The 24,411-nt window shown below is 39.1% G+C and overlaps 2 protein-coding genes across 3 annotated transcripts; one reads left to right on the top strand and one right to left on the bottom strand.

Annotated features, from left to right (window-relative positions):
- Positions 1-743: 743 nt before the first annotated feature.
- Positions 744-3,202, top strand: LOC121913023 (cathepsin S-like). Of its 2 annotated transcripts, none has more exons than XM_042435639.1 (8): positions 744-843; positions 1,238-1,365; positions 1,661-1,783; positions 1,905-2,054; positions 2,172-2,396; positions 2,496-2,661; positions 2,843-2,945; positions 3,024-3,202. In XM_042435639.1, exons 2-8 carry the CDS (start codon positions 1,246-1,248, stop codon positions 3,121-3,123), a joined length of 987 nt encoding a protein of 328 aa, XP_042291573.1. In that variant the 5' UTR covers positions 744-843; positions 1,238-1,245; the 3' UTR covers positions 3,124-3,202. The 2 variants fall into 2 exon arrangements, with proteins under 2 accessions (XP_042291573.1, XP_042291574.1); XM_042435640.1 differs by having other exon boundaries at positions 748-809.
- Positions 3,203-6,648: 3,446 nt separating this feature from the next.
- On the bottom strand, positions 6,649-22,850 carry LOC121912994 (synaptic vesicle glycoprotein 2A-like). Its single transcript, XM_042435592.1, has 12 exons — positions 21,381-22,850; positions 19,797-19,977; positions 18,521-18,672; positions 17,940-18,073; positions 17,697-17,786; positions 16,398-16,505; positions 15,188-15,276; positions 14,922-15,086; positions 14,657-14,790; positions 10,989-11,195; positions 10,740-10,899; positions 6,649-9,156 (listed from the first exon to the last, which is right to left on the bottom strand). Exons 1-12 carry the CDS (start codon positions 21,988-21,990, stop codon positions 8,973-8,975), a joined length of 2,214 nt encoding a protein of 737 aa, XP_042291526.1. The 5' UTR covers positions 21,991-22,850; the 3' UTR covers positions 6,649-8,972.
- Positions 22,851-24,411: the final 1,561 nt, after the last annotated feature.

Raw genomic sequence — 24,411 nt, 5'->3', positions numbered from 1 at the left:
GTATCCGTGTTGGTTTCCTTTCTCATTGATGTTTTTTTGAATGAATACTTAGGAAGGTTGAAGCTTTAGAACCTTTATAAATGTTTTTGCAATTGTGTACATCTTATAGTTTCACTGTAGTTTATATATTTGATTAATTTATTTAAATATGAACATTTAAATGCTGGCTTTGCCTTCAGTGTGCTAAAGTGCACTTAATGGATTCATTAAAACTTCTGACGGCAGTAGAAGAAATAAAACAAAGATATGAAATAATTCTTATCTGCTGATATGAGTTCTGTGAGGTTCACTGTTAAAGGTTACATTTGCTTGGATTTGACTTATTTGGATGGCTGAAGTCTCACAGAAGCTTCAGATAAACGTTTGAATCCATTTTTGCACAAAATGAGGACTGTGGATTTTGTCTCCAATCACTTACATGTGAGGGATTTTCTAATGGCGAGAAAAACCTCTTTAAATATTCATTTGGGCACCCGACTATTGTTTTAAGACAGGCCTGAAAAATTGAGAGCCTTCCTTTAAGGAGATAACACATGGAGATAAATGAGCAGAGTCATAATTGTTAGTAGTTGTAGTTGACACATGATTTGTCACCATCAGCCTGACTTGAATTGTTTTCAGCTCTATTGGGTAGGCTAGATGTTAGGTAGAAGTTGCAGTAGTATGAGTAGTAGAAGCAGCAGACTGGTAGATCAGCTGTAATCAAACTGGCTGCTGTCATTAATGATTTGCAGGTGTGCAGACAGCTCAGGTGATAAATACAGACTCTTTCAGACTCAATTTGGATTTTCCCTTTGTCATCTGCTCAGGTTGGTCAGATTTCAGTGTCTCTCTGGCATCAAAGTGAGGACTAATACTTTATGGGGGGGGGTTTGTTTGTATTAACTTGACTAATAATGAGACAAACTTTGATAGTGGGCCTCCTGGTAGAGTATCCTTTACTAGACAAGACATGTATAACCATCTCTTCATTTGTCAGTGAATGTCATGCATGAGTCAATGATACATTTTAATATTCACTTTTACTACAAGAATTAAGTCATGTTTTATTTCCCCACTGTTTCTAACTGTTAATTGCTATCAGCTGGAGGTTTCAAACTCCTTAACCCTCACAAATGTCTGAGGTTTCCAAACCTGTGGTCTGAGTCAGGATATTTCTAAAACTTTTGTCATCACTGAAACTTGTTGAGTCAAGCTTCCCCTTAGTTTTTTGTTTTGTTTTTTTTTCTTTTCTCAGATCCAGAAATGTGTCGGAGCTTGCTTTTCGCCCTCTTGTGTGGATTTGCAGTGGCCGTTATCACCCCAGATCTGGATCGACACTGGGAACTGTGGAAGAAGATGCATAATAAAGTGTATACTCATCAGGTGAAACCAAGGACCTCTTTAAAATTTGTCAACCTAGTCACCTAGTTTCTGTAGATGCTAAGTCTCTGTGCATTGTGAATTAAATTGGCCTGTAAACAGATTGTCTGAACCGCACTAGACAGGTTGTTTCTTCCTTACTATCTGAATTCTGTAAGTGAAAATATCTCGTTTCAAATAACTTAATCCTCATCTAAAACAATCTTGATTATACTGTCTCCTCTCTGTATACCACTGTCTTTTGATGGATTAATCAGCTGCTATGCATCACATCTGGTTAGTAATACTTTGTTCCCAGATTGAGGAGTTGGGTCGCAGGCGGATATGGGAAGAAAACTTGGAAATGATAAATGTTCATAACCTGGAAGCTTCCCTGGGCTTGCACACCTACGAGTTAGCAATGAACCACCTGGGAGACCTGGTGAGTCAGCTACAGTGGCACTGAAGTCACTGAAAACCATAAACATTTAGTCCCACTCTGACAAACTGACACACTGATGTACACTGCAGACATAACTTACTGGTAATGTTTCTTCATTTAGACCTCTAAGGAGATCACCGGCACACTGACGGGTACTGTCGTGCCCTCTGACCTGGAGAGGGGTCCCTCTGACACCAGCAGGGTCAGTACTGCTCTACCACAATCACTGGACTGGAGGGACAAAGGCCTGGTGACTGAGGTCAAGATGCAGGTGAAGTCATCCCTCAAACCATCAACGCACATTAACATGGGTTCAACATCTGCACTAGTTGTCTTTGTAGCTTTAGTCCAGTCCAGTCCATTCATGAATAATATCTCTGATTCGTAGGGTTATTGCGGCTCTTGTTGGGCCTTCAGTGCAGCCGGAGCTCTGGAAGGGCAACTTAAGAAGACTACAGGTGTCCTTAAGTCCCTGAGTGCTCAAAATCTTGTGGACTGCTCCTTAAAATACGGCAACAATGGGTGCAGAGGTGGCTTCATGACAAACGGTTTCCAATATGTCATCGATAACAAAGGCATAGAGTCAGATGCAGCCTATCCCTACGTAGGCACGGTGAGCTTCTGAAATGATGGAACAAAATTTGAGCTCGATTGTCAAACATAACAAAGAACTCCTGGAAAACCAGTAAACACCCCTGCACTTTCTTTTCAGTGTGGTAAGTGCAAGTATAACCCGCTGTATCGGGCTGCTAACTGCTCAGGATATGCCTTCTTACCAAAGGGGAATGAATTTGCATTGAAGGCTGCCCTAGCTGAAGTTGGCCCCATTTCTGTAGCAATTGACGCTTCAAGGCCCAAATTTGGCTTCTACCGCCACGGTGAGTAGTTATGACCTCATTTACCTTGTCAAATGATTCTGTGAAACTGGTCTGTGGTTTGTCTTTAAATGTGCTCTGAAGTTGCTGGTGTGAGGAAGTGAGTTTTCTCAATCTTTATAAATGTCTGGTTTCACACCAACATGACTTTTGCTTTTGACACATGACTTGTGTGGCCCAACAGGTGTGTACAGGGACCATACGTGCACTCACTATGTGAACCATGGAGTGCTGGCTGTGGGTTATGGCACCGAGAGAGGACATGACTACTGGCTGGTCAAAAACAGGTCAATATAAACAGTCATCCTAATGACTTTACGGTTTATGGGTTTTTTTTTAATAACCTAAATATGCTTCAATTGCAGTTGGGGTGTAAATTACGGAGATGAAGGCTACATCAAGATGGCTCGGAACAAACGTAACCAGTGTGGCATCGCCCTCTACGCCTGTTACCCCATCATGTGATCAGCAGGTGACCCAGTTCTGGATGTAAAGATCTACAATAGTTTGATCTTATTTTATAAAATAAACATTTTGACCTTGACTTGTGGATTCCTTTTTTCACATAACTCGAAAGGTGCTGTTCTGAGAGTCTAATCTGTTTTTTTTTGTTTTTTTTGTTTTTTTTTTTTTTTTCATGAAAGTCTTGAATTTCTTAAGCTTTTGGCAACATTTACAGTAGCTTTAGCTATCTCAGACTATAACTGCAGCTGCTTAAGATGACTTAACTCCAGAAAAGGTACTGTGGGCCCCAGTATTGGCACAGCAATCAAACAACTAAGTTTTTGAACAATAGATCCTTTTCACAGCAGAAATTTAGGTATAAATAATGATCGCTCTATTCTATTAATTGACCCAGTAAACACAATACCAGAGCCCTGGAAATGGCTCACCTAAAAGTAATGCAGCCTTTATTAACTGCACCTGTTTTTCCTGCTTTTACAAGTCAAATGTTTGCTCTGAAAAAGGTCTATTTGGTCTCAAATTGTGAACATGAAAGCCAGATGGCTGCATACTAAAATGGGGTTGGATAATACAAAATCTTAAATCTTGATTTTAATGATGGCAAATATCTTAACTCAACTTTAATTGAAGTTAATGTGTAGAACCAAGTTCTGGCTAGTTAAATGAATTAAATGCCTGTTCAAGTTTTTTGTTTTTAATCATCAAACCAATTCTTAAACCATGTATATCAGGTGTTTCTGTAAAGCAAAGCCCATTGTGCAACATGGCCAGAGATATTGGCTACCTTGGTAAAACGTATACAAAAATTCCCATTTCACAATATGCTATATATCATTCAAACCTACTAAATATTAAATGAACAAATTGGAAGATAAATTCTGTAGACTGGGCCTTTCCTGCTAATAAAGATAAGATGGCTGAATAAAATGTTTACATTACTGTATGTGCAGCTATTGAGCAGATCCGTCCTGAAAGGCAACAGGACAGCAGCAATTAGAAGGTCAGTGGGTTTATACTGAATATATTGTAAAGTAAAACCTACAAAGTGTGAAACAAAACCCTGAATTGAGCGTAAAAATTTATCTCATGCTATGCAATGCAATCCATGACATAGTTTATTTCTTTCTTGCAGTTTTATTTCCATTATGATTTATAATTTTCTTCATAGAACTGGATAAATGGCACAAAAGTGCAGACCCCAGCATAATGAACAACTCTCACATAAAATAAATACAGCACCTTTTCAGCATCACTAAAATATTCTCAATATCCAGAAGTAATAAATACTGAATTTACCAAGATTTTCAGTCTTCATTTACAAAACACAAAGACAACACACAATAGATTTTGTGTCATATCGAACTTTTTTTTTTTTTTTTTTGGAATTGATTTCCTTGATCTTTTGTTCCACAAATTCCATACTTGCACGTACAAACATCTACAGTTTCTACACACAGTACATTGATTTTTGAATTGAACTCACATTTAGAGTACAACCTTTATCATTTTAATAAACAGGTTAGAGTCAAACTAAAGGAAACGCAAACATAAACTCCTTCAGTACAACTACAGTGAAGGATTCTTGCAGATGAAGGAGTTGTTTTCTGGCATGGGGTCGGTCCGTGTTTTTCAGGATTCATTGAGGATTGATCTGTCAGTAGTGTGCTCTGAGTGGAGAGGTGAGTGGACAGACACCATGCCATAAAAACCCTCCATCCCTTTATCAGACCGCCATCAGCAAAGGAAGTCTTCAGGCTGGTGTTCGCTTTATTTTGACCATATCACTGCCATCATTATACATAAAACTCATATATATATATATATATGTACTGTATATATATATATATGTATATATATATATATATATAGAATGAAAATTCTACACATAGCAACATTAAATAGTGAACTTTTACATTTTGGACAGGAGCTTCAATTTGACAGAGGGCGCTCTTTTGATGAGTTCATAAGCTGTGGTCCTTTTGGATTTAATACTGACTTCCGTTTTTTCCTCAGAATTGCTGGGAACCACAGAGGGGAAAGGCTCCACTTTATTGCTTACGCCTCCCCCGTTTAAACAGACTCACATGAACAAAATGTCAAATTGTACTGTTACTAAAATCATCAATCATCTACATTTTCTGCTCCTTTCACCTCAAGTGTATTGCCCTTTTCCGGCCATATCTTGTACCTCTGTGACAAGATGAATTGCACAATTCACAAGCATCCTCCTCAGAAATTCAGGCATATATATTTAAAAAAAAAAAATACCTGGGTCAAAGGTAAACAAGGAGCACAGTCACTACTAACTTACTTTCAGGACACATACTCAAGTTTCACCAATTTAACCCCACTTTGATTAAGAACAATCACTGCAAGCAACAAATCTATGTCATCATACAACAATGAAAACACTAGTTCTTGCTTTAGACAAAAACAGCTGGCATACAGGACATCCAAGAAGTCAGACAATAAGATACGAACATGCGTCACGATCGGTTGAATACAGAAGGATTAGGGGTGAAGTCGTCTTTGTGAATTTAGCATGTGATCTTTTTCCCGTATTTCTAAACAGAGGAACAGACCGCGCTATCTCTGACACCGGCAATCTTTGATGGCATTTTATTTATATACTGAATTGTATCAGCAAAAGAGCACCCGAGTCTGTTATGAAGAACAACACATTAAATTCTACACTGCATATATTGCATTAGATGTTTGTTTGTTTGTTTTTTTTCTCTTCTCGTAGTGTAAATATATTTTGTGGTCCCCAACTGAGCTTTATTCATCACAGGGATGAAAACCAAGCAACAGAAAAAAGTAGAAAAATATGTGACAGACATTTCTGCACAACAGACCATTTAGAGTCAGCTTACACACACGCACACACACGTAAACACAGATGTCCTCATGAACAACGTGTCCAAACAGTCTCTCAAACATGAACAAAACGGGACAAATTTGTTCATTAAGTATGCATAAGACTTTGTACGCCAACAGCAAAGGAGAGAAATGTTCCTCAGAATGAAATCTAGATTTGACAACATTATAGGAGTAGTTTGACAACTTGGGAAATTATTTTAATTGCTTTCTTGCTGCAATTTTGATGACAAGATCGATACCACTCTCATCTCTCTGTGAATTAAGCACAGAGCTGTAGTAGCCGCTAGCGTTGATAAAAACTTTAAAACCTTTAAAACATTTTCGTTTGTTTAATCTGTACACAGATGGAAATAAAAAACAACCTTTTGTTTTATGAGGAGTTACATGTGAACTATTTCTTGGTCAACAGCCGGGAGCAGTGAATTTTCAGTGTTGTCGTCATGGTGAGGTTGCCATTCAACCAGCAAAGATGCTGCACAGAAGTGCTCCTTTTAAAACTACAAACTGCCATTTTTACATTTTACTGTTTGTGAACAGACAACACAAACAATATGTCTTAATTAGTGAGCTTTAGAAGTGATAGCAGGCTTTTTTTTTTTTTTAACTTTGAAGCTAGCTAGGCTAGGCTAGCTGTTTCCCCCCGCTTCCAGTATGCTAAGCTAAGCTAACTGTCCCAAGGCTTTAGATCTATACTTAACACACAGACAGGAGAGTGGTATCAAACTAAGCAGGGCATTTCCCAATTTGTCGAACTGTTTTTTTAGAATCTCTCTCTCTCTCTCTCACACACACACACACACACACACACACAGAGTTAAAGAGGTCAGACAAACTCCTGTAGCTGAGATAGTATCCGTTTTCCATCTAAAGTTTGTGAGTTACATTATCCATCAACTCAAAGGTAGAAGCTCACCCACTGACAACGCCGAAGTCCTCGATGGTGTGAACAAAGCCTCAAACATCCTAAACACACACACACACACACACACACACACACACACACACACACACACACAATCTAGAGGACGTCTTTAGGTCAAACATCACACTCAACCAGCATTTAAACCACTGGGTAGCAGCAGTAGCAGTGGTCATGTACTCACTCATTGATTGTCCGCACACATATTGATGTACACCTTTGGAGAAATTATACCTAAGTGGTGATATGTATAAATAATCAATTCCTTTTAGGGTGTTTGTGTCCAATTTAGATTAAAGTCACAATAGGTATTTTTTTGTAAAACTGTTTTAAACTACTGATGTTGTCCTTGAAGACATTAAAGCATCATCACACTGGAGAACAATGAGCAGTAAATTTTCATTTTTTCTGGTACAAATGATGCAGTGAAGGAATGACTGAACAGGAGCCCTTAAAATTAAATCAGACAAGTGATTTGTAATCTTTGTTTTCACTTTGTGCCACACTGCCTAATCAATAGGAGTCTCTTTTTTTTCACTGCCTCTTCTTCTTTTGGTCCTGTTTGATTTGTGCTTATGAGTATAATGAAGTCATATCGGGACTTTTAAGGGACATAAAACAACTTGAAGAAAGTACTGAAGAGAACCCAAACAGAAAAAGCAATTACAAAACAATAAAAGGCAAAATAATCAACTTGTTTTGTGACTTGTTTTCATTTTAAGGCTATTGTAGATATGCATTTGGTATGGCGCTGAACCAGAAATACCAGAATATTATTCTGTATGTGCAATAATTTGGTGCGGTGGTGCTAAAATATAATATATTTCACCACGCCTGAGCTACTGCATGATCTAAAGTAATGTATGTGATAATAATTAGTCTTAAAATGTGACTGCTGCTTCATACATTCTGCTGTTGGATCAATAAAATCCCCAATGACTGAAAAATATGGTCTACATGGCTGCACTGATTTGCATGAAATAACGGCATTTAAAGAAATAAATCAGACACGTTCTCTTTTCTCGCATAAGGACACACACACGTACACAAGCAATCACACAAACACTCACATACTCACACAGCTAATTTAGGCAAATATTACACAATGTTATCTGCTCTCACATTAGCACTTGACCAAAATCCGTCCCACAGAAGTTCCTGCGTTGCAGACACCATCACACTGCCACAGCTGTACGGGTTAACAACAGGGGAGGGAGAAACATTAGTTGGACGTTTAACACCGAACACTCAGGAACTGGATCAAACTATTCCCATTTACAACGGAGAATCCTGTGAAATGCATCTCCTCCTGTCTGTGTTTTTGAGGTGATAAGTAGAGGAACAGACCGGCTTCATGCAGGGAAAAAGGAAAAGTTAAACTCTCTGTATGAATTCAGCCGGCCTTACTGGAATGTTTTCGTGCTCCAGCAGCTCTCGCCTTCAGTAGGCAGTGGTCAACAGTCATGGGTGCTAAATATATCAGCCTATATACTAAAAATATATTCACCCTGAAAATCATTGTATGATCTTTTCAAAAAGACACTGAATTGTCGCAGTGACGTCACAGCAAATGAAAAAGCAGCACTGTAAGCCAGTCAGACGAGAAAAAAAAACACTGCAGTCATATTTGGAAACTGACAACAAACACTGACTGAATCTTTTCACACGTTCCCTCAGACATGGCTTTTTTTTTTCCAGTCTCATCTCTTCATTTGACCACTCTTGTCTTTTCACTGTACTGTGGATCTGTGGGCATTTTAACAAGTTATCCTAACTGCACATTTCCATTTTTTACAGCACAGATAAACTGTTATCATTCAGATGTGTTATTTATTTCTACGTCTGTGTGCTCTTCTGTTAATCACTGTGGGTCTGTAAAGACTTTGAATGATGCAATCCATATTTCAAAGGATTCTGGGCTTACAATGGGGATGGCAGTCTGTTGTCTCGGTGTGTGACGGGCAGCGCTGAAGCTCTCAGGGATGTTCGGGCTCTAGTTGTCATACACACACTCCAGCTGTATTCTGCTGCCCACTGCTGGTCATCTGCTTTACTGCAACACTTGGCCTCGTGTTTCAGGCAATTTCGTTGCAAGGAAACTACCTGCAGCGAGTGCGCCAGCGGCAAATAAGATGGGTAGGGCCTTGGTGATGCCAACAAACGACTGGAAGATGCTGATGCCCAGTACGGCCGCCAGTTTACAGAGAGCGTTCAGGAAGCCGAACGCTGTGGTCCTGAACACAAGAAGAGAGGAACAAACAAACTTAGCAAGAGTTTTAACAACTCATATGAAGAGAACTTTAAACAGATCTGCAATTTACTACATTTAAACACCTTTTCTGTGTATATTCTAACCAAAGATGAGTCAAAATAGGAGGTAAAATAGTTTCATTTGTTGATTTAAACGTGAATCTGTACAATTATTTTGAATATGTAATAATGAATTATAACCTGATATTATTTGTGCATTTAATACACTGCTAGTTGTAGTGTTAATGGTTCTTGTTCATTGTTTCATGCGCATACATGTGCTCATCCCACATGAACCTATGAGATGCCAAAAATTTTGTTGCAGTGACGAAACACAACTCGTGCACTGCATTTCAAACAAAGGGCTTTGTTTCCCTTCACAGACTCCACATATAAAATTTACCACAAATAAAACAGTTAATCTTAGTAACAATTCAACCAAGAGAAGTCATCATAGATGAAGAACATTTTACTAAATGGCTCTTAAATCATCATATAATAAACAACATATACATAAAATGGACTTCCTCTTCAGTCTTACCCACATCACACAACAAACAAAGCCTTTTCTCTGCAGGGAAACCATTAAACCACTTGTTTCTATAGCTGAAGATGACGTCCCTGATCGTAACTGTGAAAACAGAGATCTTTGACTTTTGGTTACATTTTTCTTCACATAAGGTTCTCCAATACAGAGATGATAATTAAGGTTTGTACAACCACTTCAACAGACTGTCTTTCTTATCTTATATGGCAACATATATTCCATAATTTGCCTATAGTAAATGTTTAATAATGTAAGTATAATGATGAATATACCAAAATTAAGTTTACAAACCATACCTGAAAGTAATTTAATTAACTACTCATGTGACAAATCACTTATGATTGAAAAAGTGTGGCTCTGAGCGCAACATTTCTAAAACATACTCCATCTTATCTGTATCAGGTAGTCTTAGAGGGGTAACCACTTGAACTGCCCCGCAATATATATCTGAAAGACGAAACAGGTGAGCTTCTTCTGCACTGAAATTCAGCTGGGTACTTTTCCTCAAAAAAAAACAGCAATGTCTGTATTTGCTAAAACAGTAAAGTCAGGAAAAAAGGTAGACCTGAAGAGGTCAAAAACAGCAAAAGAACCACTTCATGTGTTGATCTTTCGGGTAAATGTATTTGCATTTCACCATGAAGCCTTCAGAAAGCTCTTTTTAAAAGATGCATCATGTGATCTCCAATCAACAGAAACAATTGTACCTGTACACCTACAGGAAGATCCTCCACTCCCCACAAAAGTAATAAATGAAATCTATATATTGTTAGGAAAACATGTCATAACAGAATCCCTGCAGGCAGTTACGTTTCACAACTCAACAGAAAAGTCAGTCACAAGCTAGTGTATCTATCACTCTGAGTAATATGGATTTCCGTGACTAACTGTGTTGTGCTATTTGGTGGTTGATGACATGGAGGCCAGCTGTGCTCCTGTCATCAGAAAACAAAAACACACATACGAATAATAAGAGCCTCTCTGTCTTCACAGCAGTGAAAACAGCTCCTCCCATGGTACCTTTTATCCGAGGGGTAGAGCTCCACTGTTATCACATCTAGGGCGTTCCACGAGGCGATGCTGATGCCACCAAACAGACACAAGAGGGCAATCATCCCTGACTCACTGTTGCCGAACATCAGGAAGAAACAGCTGACACAAGAGATGACACTGGATCCCGCTGTGTGCAGAGAGGATTAAGAATCACATGAAGTTACAACAGCCTCAAGAGTCACGAGTGAATTATCTGCGCTGATTAAATTTACCTACCCAGCATCCTCAAACGCCCAATTTTGTCCATTAATAGAGCTGAAACGATGTTGCCAGGCAACACGGCCAGCGTGCCAAGGAAGTTAACAAAGTATATCATGTAGGCATTGTTGAAGTCATCACTGAAGTCCAGCATGCAGCCCTCCTTGTTGTGGAGGAACGTGCTGTTCACCAGTTTACAGTTGACAAACCTGTATTTGAACAAATCTGAAGAGAGAAACAATGAGAAAGAAGTGTTAATGCTTTGTGATGTTGAATCAAAAGAGTAAGAAAACTGATGAATCCTTGAGGATTCACTGGGGATGAGAAGAATGTACCATCCTCAGTTTTACAGATTTATTTCCTCACTAAAGTCTCTATAAATCGTGTTCCCTGTCCAGCTATGGGCAGAAAAATCTCAATGTGAGAGAAGAGAGTCAAAAAAAATGTCCTATACACATTTAAATCGTCTTCATTTGTTACAGTGCGCTCACAGCAATAAGCTTACAAGCTGCAGTGAGGCGATTTACATTTAGTCATTTGGCAGCCGCTTTTACCAAAATGGATTTACAAGCGAGGCAAGACAATCAAGCATTAGAGGATTCAAAAGAGCCGTGGCAGAAATTCTCAAGTAGCTGACCAGGTACAAGTATAGTGAGGAAGAGGACTAGACAGAAGGTAGTAGAAAGCAGAAAAATACATAAGAAATACTATAAATAACAACAAGGTAGTGCATCAAGCTCAGGTGTTCATGTAGAGATCTTTTGTGCCCTGGATTTAGCCTCTCAGGCAACATACAGCTACATCTTATTCATGGAGGATGTTGCAGCTCTACACAGCCTGAGAGGAAGACTGCAGACACTCCTCAGTGACTGGAAAAATACTCTCACTTCTTCCGCATGATTTCCCGGCAAAAAAAAAAAAAAGCAATAATAATGTTATTATTTATGGGAAATCTCCTAAAAGGACGCCAGAAGTGAACATTAATCAAAGATCTTGTGGTAAAGATACACTATTTATCACATCAGGTCTCTGTCAATGACACAAAACATGATTGATGAACCTCTGACTTCATTGTATTTCCCTCGAATTCTGAAACCAAAGCTACGCCCCCGCATAAATGATTACATGTCCTCAAATAAGTGGAAAGAGGGAGTTGAATGATCTCTCAGAAAAAGAAGCCAGGACATTTATGCAGCCACCACAAAACCAAATTCTCCGTCAGCGGCTGTTTTTGATCAAAATTCCCTTTCAGGCAGAGTCTAAAACATAAAAACAGAATCCAATACAAGCATTTTTGTCCTGCAAAACTTCTTAAAAAATACAGTAAAATAACAGAAGAGGTCAGGAGAGTTCAGACTGCATCTCCTCGAGGTTACAAAGCCTGCTACTTTATTCTGTGTTTATACTTTGCTGTCTGCAGCTGCACAAACACGATCATATTTTCTGATGACACTGCTGAAATTGCTTCCATACCAATAACCAATAACAGCTTTATAAAATGGACTCAGGCATAAAATGCTGAATGGTCATAAAATTTTAAATGCATAAATGACATAAAGATAAAAGAATGTGTCATTGGCTTCAGGGTTCGGAGGAAGTTGCTGCTGTAAAAGCTTCCAACACAGTTGCTGTGATGATGATGATGAACCTCAAACTAACTCACACAGCTCAGCATCTAATAGTTCACTATGTACGCAGAGAAGCAGCTTCTCTAGTTTTCTCAGACATGGATCAGTGATCAGAAATTAAAACCAGACACAGACATTTACAGCAAAAAACCCCACCATGGACAGTTTTCATATAACCAAATGGAGTTTAAAATTATTTCAACATACAGATGAATTAGACGAACAGTATATTTGGTTCTGAATAGCAAGTAAACACATTCTTGAATCTGTTTTCCTTTAATCACAAAACACTGTTTGACATCTAGCTGTCACTTTGCCATCAAGCAGTCCGGATGGAACGCTGGATTTGTTTACGTTGCTACGGTAACAGTTCTTCTGCAGTGTAACCACGGGATACTAGCAACAGATGTTTCTATGGCTATAATTCTGCTGAAAATACTATTTATTTTTTATTTGTTTGTTTCTTATGCAATCAAATAATCCAAAATTCAGATTTCATCTCAAATTATTTTTGTTTTTGTAACTTGTTGAGCTGCTGTATAATATTGATCATTACACATCAGAGTGATTAAAACTAGCACTGAAACAATCACTTGATTAGTTGATTTAGACAACAGTTTTGATAATTGATTAGTTGTAAGTAATTTACAATGTTATAATTTCATTGAGCAGACGCTTTTATCCAAAGCAACGTACATATGAGAGTTAATACACAAGCAAGGATCTAGTCAGGAGAGAATAAGTACCATAAAGCTAAGTTGAGGTCTGATAGGACAAAGGTGCCAACAGCAGTCCATAGAGGCAGTGCACAGAGTTCATAGAAGTGGATAATAGTTTTTTTTTTCATGAATGTCCATCAGGTGCAGGGGTGTTTGTGAAAGAGCTGGGTCTTTAGCTTTTTCTTAAAGATCCCTTGCACGCTCCAGTTCCTCAAAAGGTGGAGATTTGCTCTTTTCTCTGTTTTATATCACTTTACAGCTGCTCTAATCAATATTTTTATATCAACATTAGATCAAACTCATATGTGTAATGTGAAGGAGTCACTCGTAGCAAGAAGTTACCACCCGACTCTGCGGTTTTCCTCAGCTCGACGGAGCGTTTTAGCATCTCTTCAGCTCTCAGTGTTTTTATTCAGTGTCATTGTTCTCATAGCGTCATTTCCAGCCACAGCTGGGGGCTGTTTTCAGCAAAAAAGCTATGACAAAACCCACTGTGCTCTACCTGCCCAACACTAAACAGAAACAGTTAGAGACTAGCTAAACACTTCACTCATAGAGACTGAGGACAATCTCCCAGGTTTCATTTTAAAACTGGGTGTAAACTGGGTGTAAGAGAAAAATCTGCATTGCAGAACCAGTATGAAGTCTTTAAGGAAGTCCTTCATATTGGGGCGGTGAAAGTTCACTACGGAGGAGAACGGGGGGAGAGCATCATTTCTGTCCGGTAAGGCGTGTCCTTGACAAAATATAAGGGGTGTAGGTTTATTAGCGGCTGTTCTCACCGCCGTTCAAGCAACTACCTTGCATTTAGAAATCCTCAGACTTCAGTGGGCGGAGATCCCCAACTGTCTGGTATTGCGAGACTAGAGACTAGTGGATGAACATAGTGGAGCATTTAGCACCTAAAGGGACAGATATTTCCCTCAAACCAGAGCTAGAAGGAGAGTGAATATTGGACTTTACATTTGCCAATTCACCAGAAACACGACTTCAAATGATTGTTAATATTGCTCCTTGTCTGCTGGATGTGTAAATGAGTAACTGTTTGCTAACATGTTCACCATTATCAACTTCACAAGGTGATAAAATGTCAGCTGCCCCCTGGAGACCCAAAAAGTCAATTAACACAGGTTTAATTTGGGGGTTTTGGCCAATTATGAGACAAAGACTTGGGCTCTCACAGGTGGTGATATTTACCATATCTTGACATTAAATAATTCGAAAATAACTGCAAGATTAATCAATAATTAAAGTAATCATTAGTTGCAGGCTCACCATGATAATGACCACATGTTGCACATCAGCACCGAACAGACAGTTGATTTCTGATGTTATTTACCTGTGTTATAAAACAAACTTGCAATGAAGGTGCAGTTTCTGAAGACGGTGTGTGTGGAGGTGATGTCCTCGAAGTAGCACTCCTCAAACACAGAGTCTTCAAACACCATGGACTTCATCTTCAGGTTGAGGAATCTAGTAAACAGGTTGTATAGTTTCAGTTTTTTGTTTTAAATTGTTCAGTTCTGAAGTATTTATTCAGTATTTATACAGTATTTATTTACTCTATTTAACTACTCAAAGACTGCAGCTCACACAACACTTACTTGTCATTGAAGTAGTGTCCTTGGCGATGCACTTGGTTTTCCAGGGTGAAGTTAAAAGTGATGTGCTCCACTCGTTCCTTGGTGAAGGTCTTTGTGCGTGATTCATATTCCTGCTTCTGGATGTACTTGATCATATCAGGGAACCACACAGTCAATCCATAATAGCTGCAAAGTTGTGAAAGTCAGGGACAGATGAGATAAGCCTCTAAAGTGACCATGATTCACGGTTACAGTAATATTGGAGGTTTTGTGAGTCTTTAGTTTACCTGAAAGACATAGTAAACCAAACAGCCATGAGCATGAAAGTCGTCCGTTTATATTCTGGGCTGAAGCAGGCGAGAATGTTTTTCCGCATCTGCAACATGTGAACAAGAAAAAACACAACTTTTGATGAAGAAATTTTGGGAGACCAGATTTAAACTGATCATAAGGTCTGTTAATTTCTGTCTAATCAAATGACAGGATTCTGGCACACATTGCATATGCTCAAACTTTAACCATTGAACGTTGTAAAAGAGTTTGAATGTGCGTTGCGTAGATGAAGAGGAGATAAAACATGACAGCAGCCAGGCAGGTTTTCCTGAAGCGTTGCGGGGTGTGAGATGTATAGACTATCCTTTAAACTACAACTTCAGTCTCAACACAGCAGTGTTTCAATTTCAAGGGGGGAGACTTTCAGTGAGCATTAAGAAGAAACAGATTCAGAAGAAAATGGAGGGTGTAGGCGTCTATGTGAATCAGAACGTAGGCTGAAGGCAAATTGAGATCAGGCACAAAGCAGAGCAGTAGTGTTGCAACAATGTGCAACATAATAAGAAACAAGTTAAAACACATGAAAGTAAAATACAAAACATAAAATCTGTCTCAATGATTTAGCCACTAATGCGACAAAAAAAACAGAAATAAACACCAAATCCTTGAAATAAGGACCACCAAATTCAAATTTAGAGGACAAAAAGCAACAGAGAAAATCTACATGTGGGTAAAAGACTTGAGGCAGTTAGTTTATTTTCTGTTTAATCAGCCATAAAATCAGAGCGAGGTCAAGAGGACAAAATAATTAATAAGTAAAAAGCTGGTATTTTAAACCTTGTAGCTACCGTGTCGCCTACGCTTCCATCCACACTGTCCACGTCCCCACTGAGGCCTTTCACAGCCAAGCCCTGAGCTGTGAAAGGCCTCAGCCTTGTATAACAAGTGTCATTCTGCAGTTTTAAAGAAGCAGCGATCTCAGATATGATCTCAGGGGTGGGTGGGGAGGGGGGTTTATTTCACGCTTTTAAAATCTGGTTACAGGCATTTGGTTGCAGTGTTAGTCCAGAAGTGCTTGCACAACAACAAATCTCCTCGTTGTTCCAATAAACCCCACAGAAGGCCTCAGAGCCACTCCACTTCCAATTATCACAGTTTGAATAAATCATATATATGTGAATTATATTTTTAACCAAGAGGGTTTTTCCACTCAGCTTCACTCACCTGATGGGAGAGGCTCATAATCTTCAGCCTGTAGCGCTGCCAGACGGGAGTGTCTGTGCCAGTGTCCACCAGCTCATCCATCTGTTTCACGGTCTTGATTGTGGTGACCTTGGATGGAAAAGATGCAAGTCATCCAGAGACGTGACTTCAGCCAGATATCCTGAACTGAATATTGATGGTGGTGCTGCTTTTCTTAAGAGATTCTACTGGGGATTGAAAGGACACCCCCGCCCAACTCCTGTTATTGTCGCCCACAGTTTTACAGTTTCACGTTTCATTTACTCAATAAAATCTCTCAAACAAAGACTTCTGATTATCCAGCTGCCAAAATTCAAATGAGAGAAAAGAAAAGTTGATAAAAAATGTTGCAACCATTCTGAAATGAAGCTTTACAAGCAGCAGAGAGTGTTTCGCAAGCTTTTTTTTCACACTGAGTTTCGCCTGAGGGCCACATAGAGGAGGACAGCAGGCAATACTCAGTGCTGGAAAAAATAACTCCTCTGCATAATTTTTCCATTTTAAAGAAATAATTTATATCTTTATTTATAGTCAATGTTCTCCTAATACGATGCTAGAATTGAACAATAAAAGAAAAGGCAGTAAAAACATGTATCTATCACAAAGTCTATACATATAAACCAAACTTATGTCCTTGGAAATAACAACAGTACTTTTTCCTTAATACCAGAGAGTATCAGCATCATTTAACGGCATCATCGTTTACCTGTCAAAGATCTCTGGAGATTGAAATTTTCTTCATTAAATTTGGGAGCTATTGACACAGTTTGCTTAACCTGAGTCTGTTTTTACAACCTGTTGGAAATTACTACATTTGGTACCTTTAACTGCATGTTGTTGTTGTTTTTTTCAGGATTTGAATTGTTTTTATGCAAACACAATGAAATGTAGACAAGACGTGTGGAGGCACATTTTGTTGCTTGAATGTTGTCTGGAGATAATTTATCTGTGCACCTGACTTTAACATTAACATAAAATACACTTTCTAAGTCATAAGTTCGGTTCCAGCCGGCAGGCATAAGTATCTACCGTAAAACAGCGTCACAGTATGTTGGAAAAGTTTGTGATCCTAGTTTTAAAACGTTCAGCCTGTTTTGATTTCATGTCTAAGTTTTAAATCTTTTACAGCTGACAATAAAACTTTGTTTGGATTTCTTGCTGTGAAGGTCCATCATTGCTCAATGATTTTAGGGGAAATACGTTACAGAGCTTATGAGAGTCTATTTGAATGTCTGCCGAGGTGATCGTAACAATGTGAGTGTTTTTCTCAGAGATACTCACTGAAAACACCTTCTCTGGGTATCCCTTTGCTCGCATGTTAGTGTCATGAACTTGCTTCAGAATCATCCAGCCTTCATCGTGTTTGCCATTCTGTTTAGGGAGAAAGAGTAAAGGGCATGCTGTGTACAACGTTCCTATTTTTCTCTGTGTGTAATATCCCCATTAATGTTCAGAAGAAGTATCACAGTCATATACATGGATGAGTAAAGCCAGCCAATACTGTCAGCGAGCACATCTGCTAACCTCTAGGTAGAAGCGTGGGCTCTCTGGCATGGCACTGAGGGCAGCAATGGCTGCAACAGAAGGAAATGCGCACACTAACACAAACACACGCCAGCTATGGAACTGATACGCCGAGCCCATCTGGAAACTCCATCCTGAGAAGACAAGAAAAAAAAAAACAACAACAGGAGGAAATGAGCTCACACCTTACACCTTTTTACTATCAGCTCTGAACTTTTCCGTGTAAATGTGCGCCAAGTTAATCAGATAATCCACATTTCTGTATGTATCTATCTTTGTAGAGCAGAGTTTTGAATATATTTAATTTGATGTGACAGAGTATGAACCATGCTCTTCTTTCTTCTTCCCTCCAGGGAAGTCAGGGGTCAGAGGTCAGAGGTCAGCTGCACTGCAGCGTCTCTGAAGATGCTTTCCAGCAAACAAGCATGAACCTGCATTTTTCCACAAACCAGCTCACTCTGCTAACAAACCCAGTCTTCAATCTGTGTTCATTCTTTGTTTGCTGCAAATATCTACATTTAAGTGTAAATCAAAATGAGGATAACCAATTAGCATGAACAGTTCAGAAGCTGTTAACTCACCATAATGAGGGATTATAGCCCAGGCCATCGCAGATGCGTATATTCCCCCAATCATCCAGAACATGCAGAGCCAACTGAGGTGCTCGCCGCGCTTCTCTTGGGACAGAAATTCAGAGTAGTAGGAAAACACGATGGGAATAGAGCCGCCAATCCTGCAAAGATCAGAAACCAACTGAGCCCAGAGTTGAACTGTCCCTGTGTTTAATAGCAGATATCCAGTTTAGGCTGTGAGATTAACAATATTTTGTACTTATTTATTTCACATTTAATTAATTAATTAATCAAATGCAAGATATACAGTATTTAAGTGCCAATTGTTTACTTTGAATAACTGTACGATTAATGTGACAGGCATGATGAAACAGTACAAGTGAAAGCAAATGACTTCAAAGTAAAACTAGAGCGACTGAACTGTTTGCAAGTGAAGGCACCACGGGTTGAATCTCTGACCTACAACCTTTAATTTACTGCACTGGTTGTTTTGTTTGGTAACTAAAGCTTTAACAGGATTTTCTATCTCCCTATACTCCTGTTACTGCTTCATCATGGTGCGAAACTAACTCTTAAGAGCTCAGTGGGAAAGTGACAGATTTGACCACCAGTGGAAATGATTCCAGCATCTCAATTTGCCACTTCACTAAACCAGAGAAACTGCTGTTTTCAATTATGTAAACTCTGGTGCCTTTGCTACATGCTGGAAAGGATAAAAAACTGATTGGATAGTAGCAAAATATATCTATAATCAGTAATAATGATCCGTCTACTGTTTCACTCAAAATGGTGCAGTCAGATGTAAAATGCAGTGTAGTTATCACCAACACTTCTTCAATCTCTAGCTACTAGCTAAAGATTGCAGCTTTTGGAGGGTAAGTGCATTTGATTTTGTGACATATACACTTTAAACAGATATAAAATATTTTTTTCATTTATTTATACATAGGTACTCATTTTTCATTTATTTCTAGTTACTCATTTTCTTAAGTGTGTTGGTTAATATTAAGATTTTAAACTGCAAAAGGAGAATTCTACTTTTAGTAAATGAATATTTCTCTACAAAATTTCATTCTTTAAAAGTATTATTTATTAAATTACATTAAAATGATTATGTAATTACTATTAAAACAGATTCTTGACCTTTTGTGTTGTCCTTGCCAGATTGTACACTGAACATTACTCTATGTAAACTAAAACATATCCAGCGTTATAGTGACTGAACTAACAAATCGAATCAGAACAAGTGGCCCAGATTTAAAAAGAAAGTTATTTTTGTAATTACCCAACACCTGAGAGGAGCCGGCAAAACAGAAATGTGCTGTAGCCCTGGACGAAGGAGGAGAAGAAGGAGAAGATACTGTTGATGGAGAGAGAGATAAGGAGAGACTGCCGACGGCCTATCCGGTCAGCCAGAGCTCCCCAGAGGAACGCCCCGACCATCATCCCAAAATATACAATCAGACCTGTGGAAAGAGCAAATTAAGTGAAACTGTTATTAATCTGAATGCAAAATGCAAAATTTTTATCAAAACAAATGATTTTTAAAATAATTTTCCTGTAGAACTTTACATTTACTGCTACACATGTGAGTCTGTCCTATTTTTCCATGTCTGCTATACTCCTACTGTGAGATTTTGGGTAGATGAGAGTTTAACTATGAAGAGTAATACACATCTCCTCTTTTTAAAGGATAAGACATTATTATGTATTTTTCTAATCGTCAAATTTCATTAAAACACTAAAAACAACAATACGTTAGTCCATCTCTTAATACTTTTAGACTTCCTTGTCCTGTCTGAGGATCTCAGGCCCAAAGCTCATTACATACTGGGAACAAAACTCCCTAAAATGGGTAACAAATATATAGTCATTTAAAAAGGTGTAGTTTTTAGCATTTAGCAACATTACTCATGTAGGAAAAATAGTGCATTTGTTGGTGGCTGTTTTCAGCTGTGGATAAATACACACTCGGTGTTCTGGTGAGTACTGCAGCAGTACAGTGTTTGTTGGATAAAGAAGCAACATGTAACCCAGTGTTACAATGTGGCTCACTGATATTTTAAAGGATATGGCTGGTGATTTTCTATATTTTTCTTATAATCAACAAACCTCATGTGCAGAGCCAAACCAATAATGAATTGATCTGACTTTCAAGTATTGCATATGTATCCAAATCCTGACGCATCATATTCTTCTGTGCCGTAGACCTCCATTGTTGTCCAAAAACTATTAAAAACACATCAGTCAGCCACACCGCTGCACTGAGTGACATGTTCCTTCACCCCAAAGATTACGGTCACATTGGTTTGCTTTGAAACGGTTCCATAGACTAATAACAGAGATCATGTTTTCAGTCTCCAGAGAGTAGTCCTGTGTACGGCACTGCGCATGCACAGGACAAACATAACACAACCTCTTGACTTTGTACTGAAGTTCTTTGAGAATTTAACAATATGATACAAAGTCAAGAGGTTGCGGTATGTAGCACGACAAGCTAGCAAAGACCTGTAAACAGAACCACGCTCCCTACTACTCTTTGGAGACTGAAAATGTGATTACTGTTATTAGTCTTTGGAGTCGTTTCTGAACAAACTGACATGACTGTAATCTTCATGGCAACAGAAATAGACATATTCTTTCATAGTTTTTGAACAACAATGGAGGCGTACTGCATAGAGAAATAAGATTATGGGTGATAATTGTTAGTAGGATCAATAAGTCACTGGTTTAGATCTTCTCATGAAATTTGTTTAGAAAAATATAAAAGCCTTATCCTTTGAGCCACATAACACAACTTTGTGACACAGTAAAACCAGAACCTCTGCAACAGAGGGAGGAGACACAATCACCCGTAGAAGAGTCTTACCTAGCATGCTTTTGTTAGGTTCAGACAGGCACATATCCTTCTCAGCACTGGGGAGGACGAACCCGACCACAAAGATCTCCACGCCATCTGCCATGAGCGCCAACCCAAGCACAAAGTACAGGGTCCACTGGAATTTCCCGTGGCCACATTCTTGTAAAATGGTCTCGTACTGTTGAGCCAGCTCTTCCTGGTCCTTCCTCCTCTCCGCCTCGGACACCCCGATATCTCTGAACTGCTGAGCACCGGCCGTCACTGAGCCCGGACCTCCAGCCAGGCTTCCCTTGCCTGAGTCAGCTCTGGGGATTCCTTGGTACTCGCCTTCGTAGATCTCATCATCCTCATCGTGTCCCTCTGTGGAGTCACTGTGGCCGCCCTCGTCGTCGTTGGCCGCCTGGCTGTCTCCGCGGTAGTAGCCTCCATCCTGGCTTCCCTGCATGGGGTAGTCATCATCATCATCCTCTTCAAATCGGCTGTAGGAGCGCTTGCTGTACTCATCGCTCATCCGATCCACTGAACGGCCTACCTTCTTTGAGGCTTGCCGCTTGACCTCTTTGGCAATGTCTTTGGCACCTTTTATAAAGGCAGTCCGGTTTTGATAGCCGTCCTCCATTTTAAAGAGGTTCAGAAGTGGTCAAAGATTTAGCAGAGAGGCCACCTGAACGTGCTGGAGCGTCAGTTTGTTCAGGATACACCTCACAGTTTTAAAGAGTTGACTCCAGAACAGGCTCTTCTTATGTCTGGGAAGAAAATGGACATTTATATTAGCCAATCTTATGTTCTCTTTCGTAATCACTGAGGCATGTGGGGGGTAGGATTCATGAAAAGCCGCTTTGTGATCAAGGGAGGCATTTGGTTGCAGCTGCAAAAGCATCAGTGCATATTTCTGGTGACCTTTTACTGTCCAGTTCTTTGAACTGATCAGATCCTTCTTTCATTTAGCTAACTAAACCACCTAACCAGCCTTTGTGGATGTGTTTCAAGACTAAACCTGTTGCATTTCTCTATCTGCCCAGCATGCGCTCTCTGCTGAGTCACAGGCAGACCCGAGCGGTAATTACAGGGTGGGACGCCGAGCCTCGAACAGTGAGAGTGATTTTTAATGGTTGTTTCTTGGTGCGGAAATGCTCTAGATGGCTCAGTTCGTGGTTAAGAGGGACAGTGTGTGACCATGACTCAAATGTAATGTGGTGTGGAGATAATGCTCCAAAGGATCAGACACTTAGTGGGAATCACTGTAAGGTCTACAATGTCTATGCAGCGATCCCATAATGCACATTAACACCACCTCGTTATGTCAGTTCAGCCCTGCTTACAAAACTTTGTATTAAAATGTCAAATTCTTGAATAGTTTGTTGTACTTAAAGCGATTGAATGTCAAGTTTGCCAATAAAACATTAATGATACTGAGGAAAACTAATAAATTGTACTTCAGGGATTAATCAATGATAACGTTTCTTAATTGAAAAACTGAACAGCTGCTGATTTAGAAGAGCTTTGTGGTTAAAAACAAATGAGGCTTGAAATTGGCAAAAAAGGACAGAAAATTGATGTCCGTTCTGCCTTTCTGCTGCAGTATCACATCTCCTTTGGCATAAGGATAACATTTATAAGGTACTGGCTCATGTTGTTCATTGGTGATACCCCAATGATCCATATGCCTCTGTATGAAGAGACTGTGTGCCTCAGTGTCAGTGTGCAATAAAAACAACATGTCGCTTTGAATTTGCGGTGCAGTATACTCGCTGAAACAACAGACAGGGAATGAGAGACATCACTGCAACACTCACTTTGACCCCTTTTTCAAAAACAAGGTCTGACAGGTAATAACGGACCAACAGAGCTTTAAATGTTTGTCAGGTTCACAGTAAAGGGAGGGCTGCAGACTGGATTTTACAAATACTGAGGTCAGGAGTCCTAACGACAACATTTTCGACTGCGTGACCATCAAAAAAAAGCCTCTGAAATGTTCTGATTATATTGTTTTCTCTAATTGTTTGTGTGCCTCTCTGTAAATTTGATGTTCCTACAATATGTTCAATATGCTGGTATTCTGGGGGAGAAATACTAAACTCCCTCATTATCTTTATTTATTTTAACAGAATTAAATTGCCTAAAAACAGCCAAATATAAATATATTTAGTCTAAGTCTATTTAAAAACATATATTAATTAAATTACTTCACATGTGGAGTTACAGAATGTAAATTGCTCTTTAGGTTGTTAAAATCCCCAAATTCCTAGAAAGAATAGTGAGGACATGAGCTCTGTGTCCTCAATCATATGTTTGGATCTGAGCATACAGAAGCTACTGTACATGTTTGTTCCTTATAATTATCTGGAAAAAAAACTTGAGTTCCTGTAGATGAGTATATTAAGTAGATAAGTTAGACAATATTAAGCATCTACAATGGGAAATGTGTATGATTAAGGTTTTTGGAGATATATTGTTTTAGTTTATTATTCAGAATATCTAAATCTGGCACCTGGCTTGTTTATTCATGCTTATTTTTATGCTTACTTATGTATGCTTATTTATTCAAAATCCCTATTTATATCCTGGTTTAACATGCTGCTACACTATGGTGCAATATTGCCTTCCAACTGCTGCTCCAGTACTTCGTTAGAAGTGCTGTAAATAATTGTTGTAAATGATGTAATCTCTCTCAGACCTTTGCTTAAATTATGGAAATTGATTGTGACCGAGGGAACCGCACATGAATTCCAATGTGTATGTACCTTACGTCTGTGCAAATGGCAATAAAGTCTCTCGAATCTTGAATCTTTATGTTCACAGCTGGATATGCAGAGGACATATGCCAGTATCTGTGTGCTGCTCAGGGTTAAAACACATGGTACATTGCTTTATTGTTTGTTAAATTTCATCCAAACATCCATTGTCTTCGGTCATCAGCCTGCAGATCCTCCACTGTCAGCATGATGAGCATATTTACTGGCACGGATCAAAGGAGCCCCACCAGGCCTGGTCAGCCAGGCTAAACTGTGGGACGCTAACCCAATAATATCTTGGACTG

This window comes from Thunnus maccoyii, chromosome 15, assembly GCF_910596095.1.
Source record: "Thunnus maccoyii chromosome 15, fThuMac1.1, whole genome shotgun sequence".
NCBI lineage: Eukaryota > Metazoa > Chordata > Actinopteri > Scombriformes > Scombridae > Thunnus > Thunnus maccoyii.
Note: the sequence above shows the minus strand (reverse complement) of the source record. Positions and strands in the feature narration are given on the sequence as shown.

Coding starts and splice junctions, on each gene's coding strand:
- LOC121913023 (XM_042435639.1), top strand. CDS start 1,246: ATGTGTCGGAGCTTGCTTTTCGCCCTCTTGTGTGGATTTGCAGTGGCC. Junction 1,366..1,660: donor ATAAAGTGTATACTCATCAG/GTGAAACCAAGG, acceptor CTTTGTTCCCAG/ATTGAGGAGTTGGGTCGCAG. Junction 2,055..2,171: donor TGACTGAGGTCAAGATGCAG/GTGAAGTCATCC, acceptor TCTGATTCGTAG/GGTTATTGCGGCTCTTGTTG.
- LOC121912994 (XM_042435592.1), bottom strand. CDS start 21,990: ATGGAGGACGGCTATCAAAACCGGACTGCCTTTATAAAAGGTGCCAAA. Junction 14,791..14,921: donor GGACACTACTTCAATGACAA/GTAAGTGTTGTG, acceptor CCTGTTTACTAG/ATTCCTCAACCTGAAGATGA. Junction 10,900..10,988: donor TGGGCGTTTGAGGATGCTGG/GTAGGTAAATTT, acceptor CTCTGCACACAG/CGGGATCCAGTGTCATCTCT.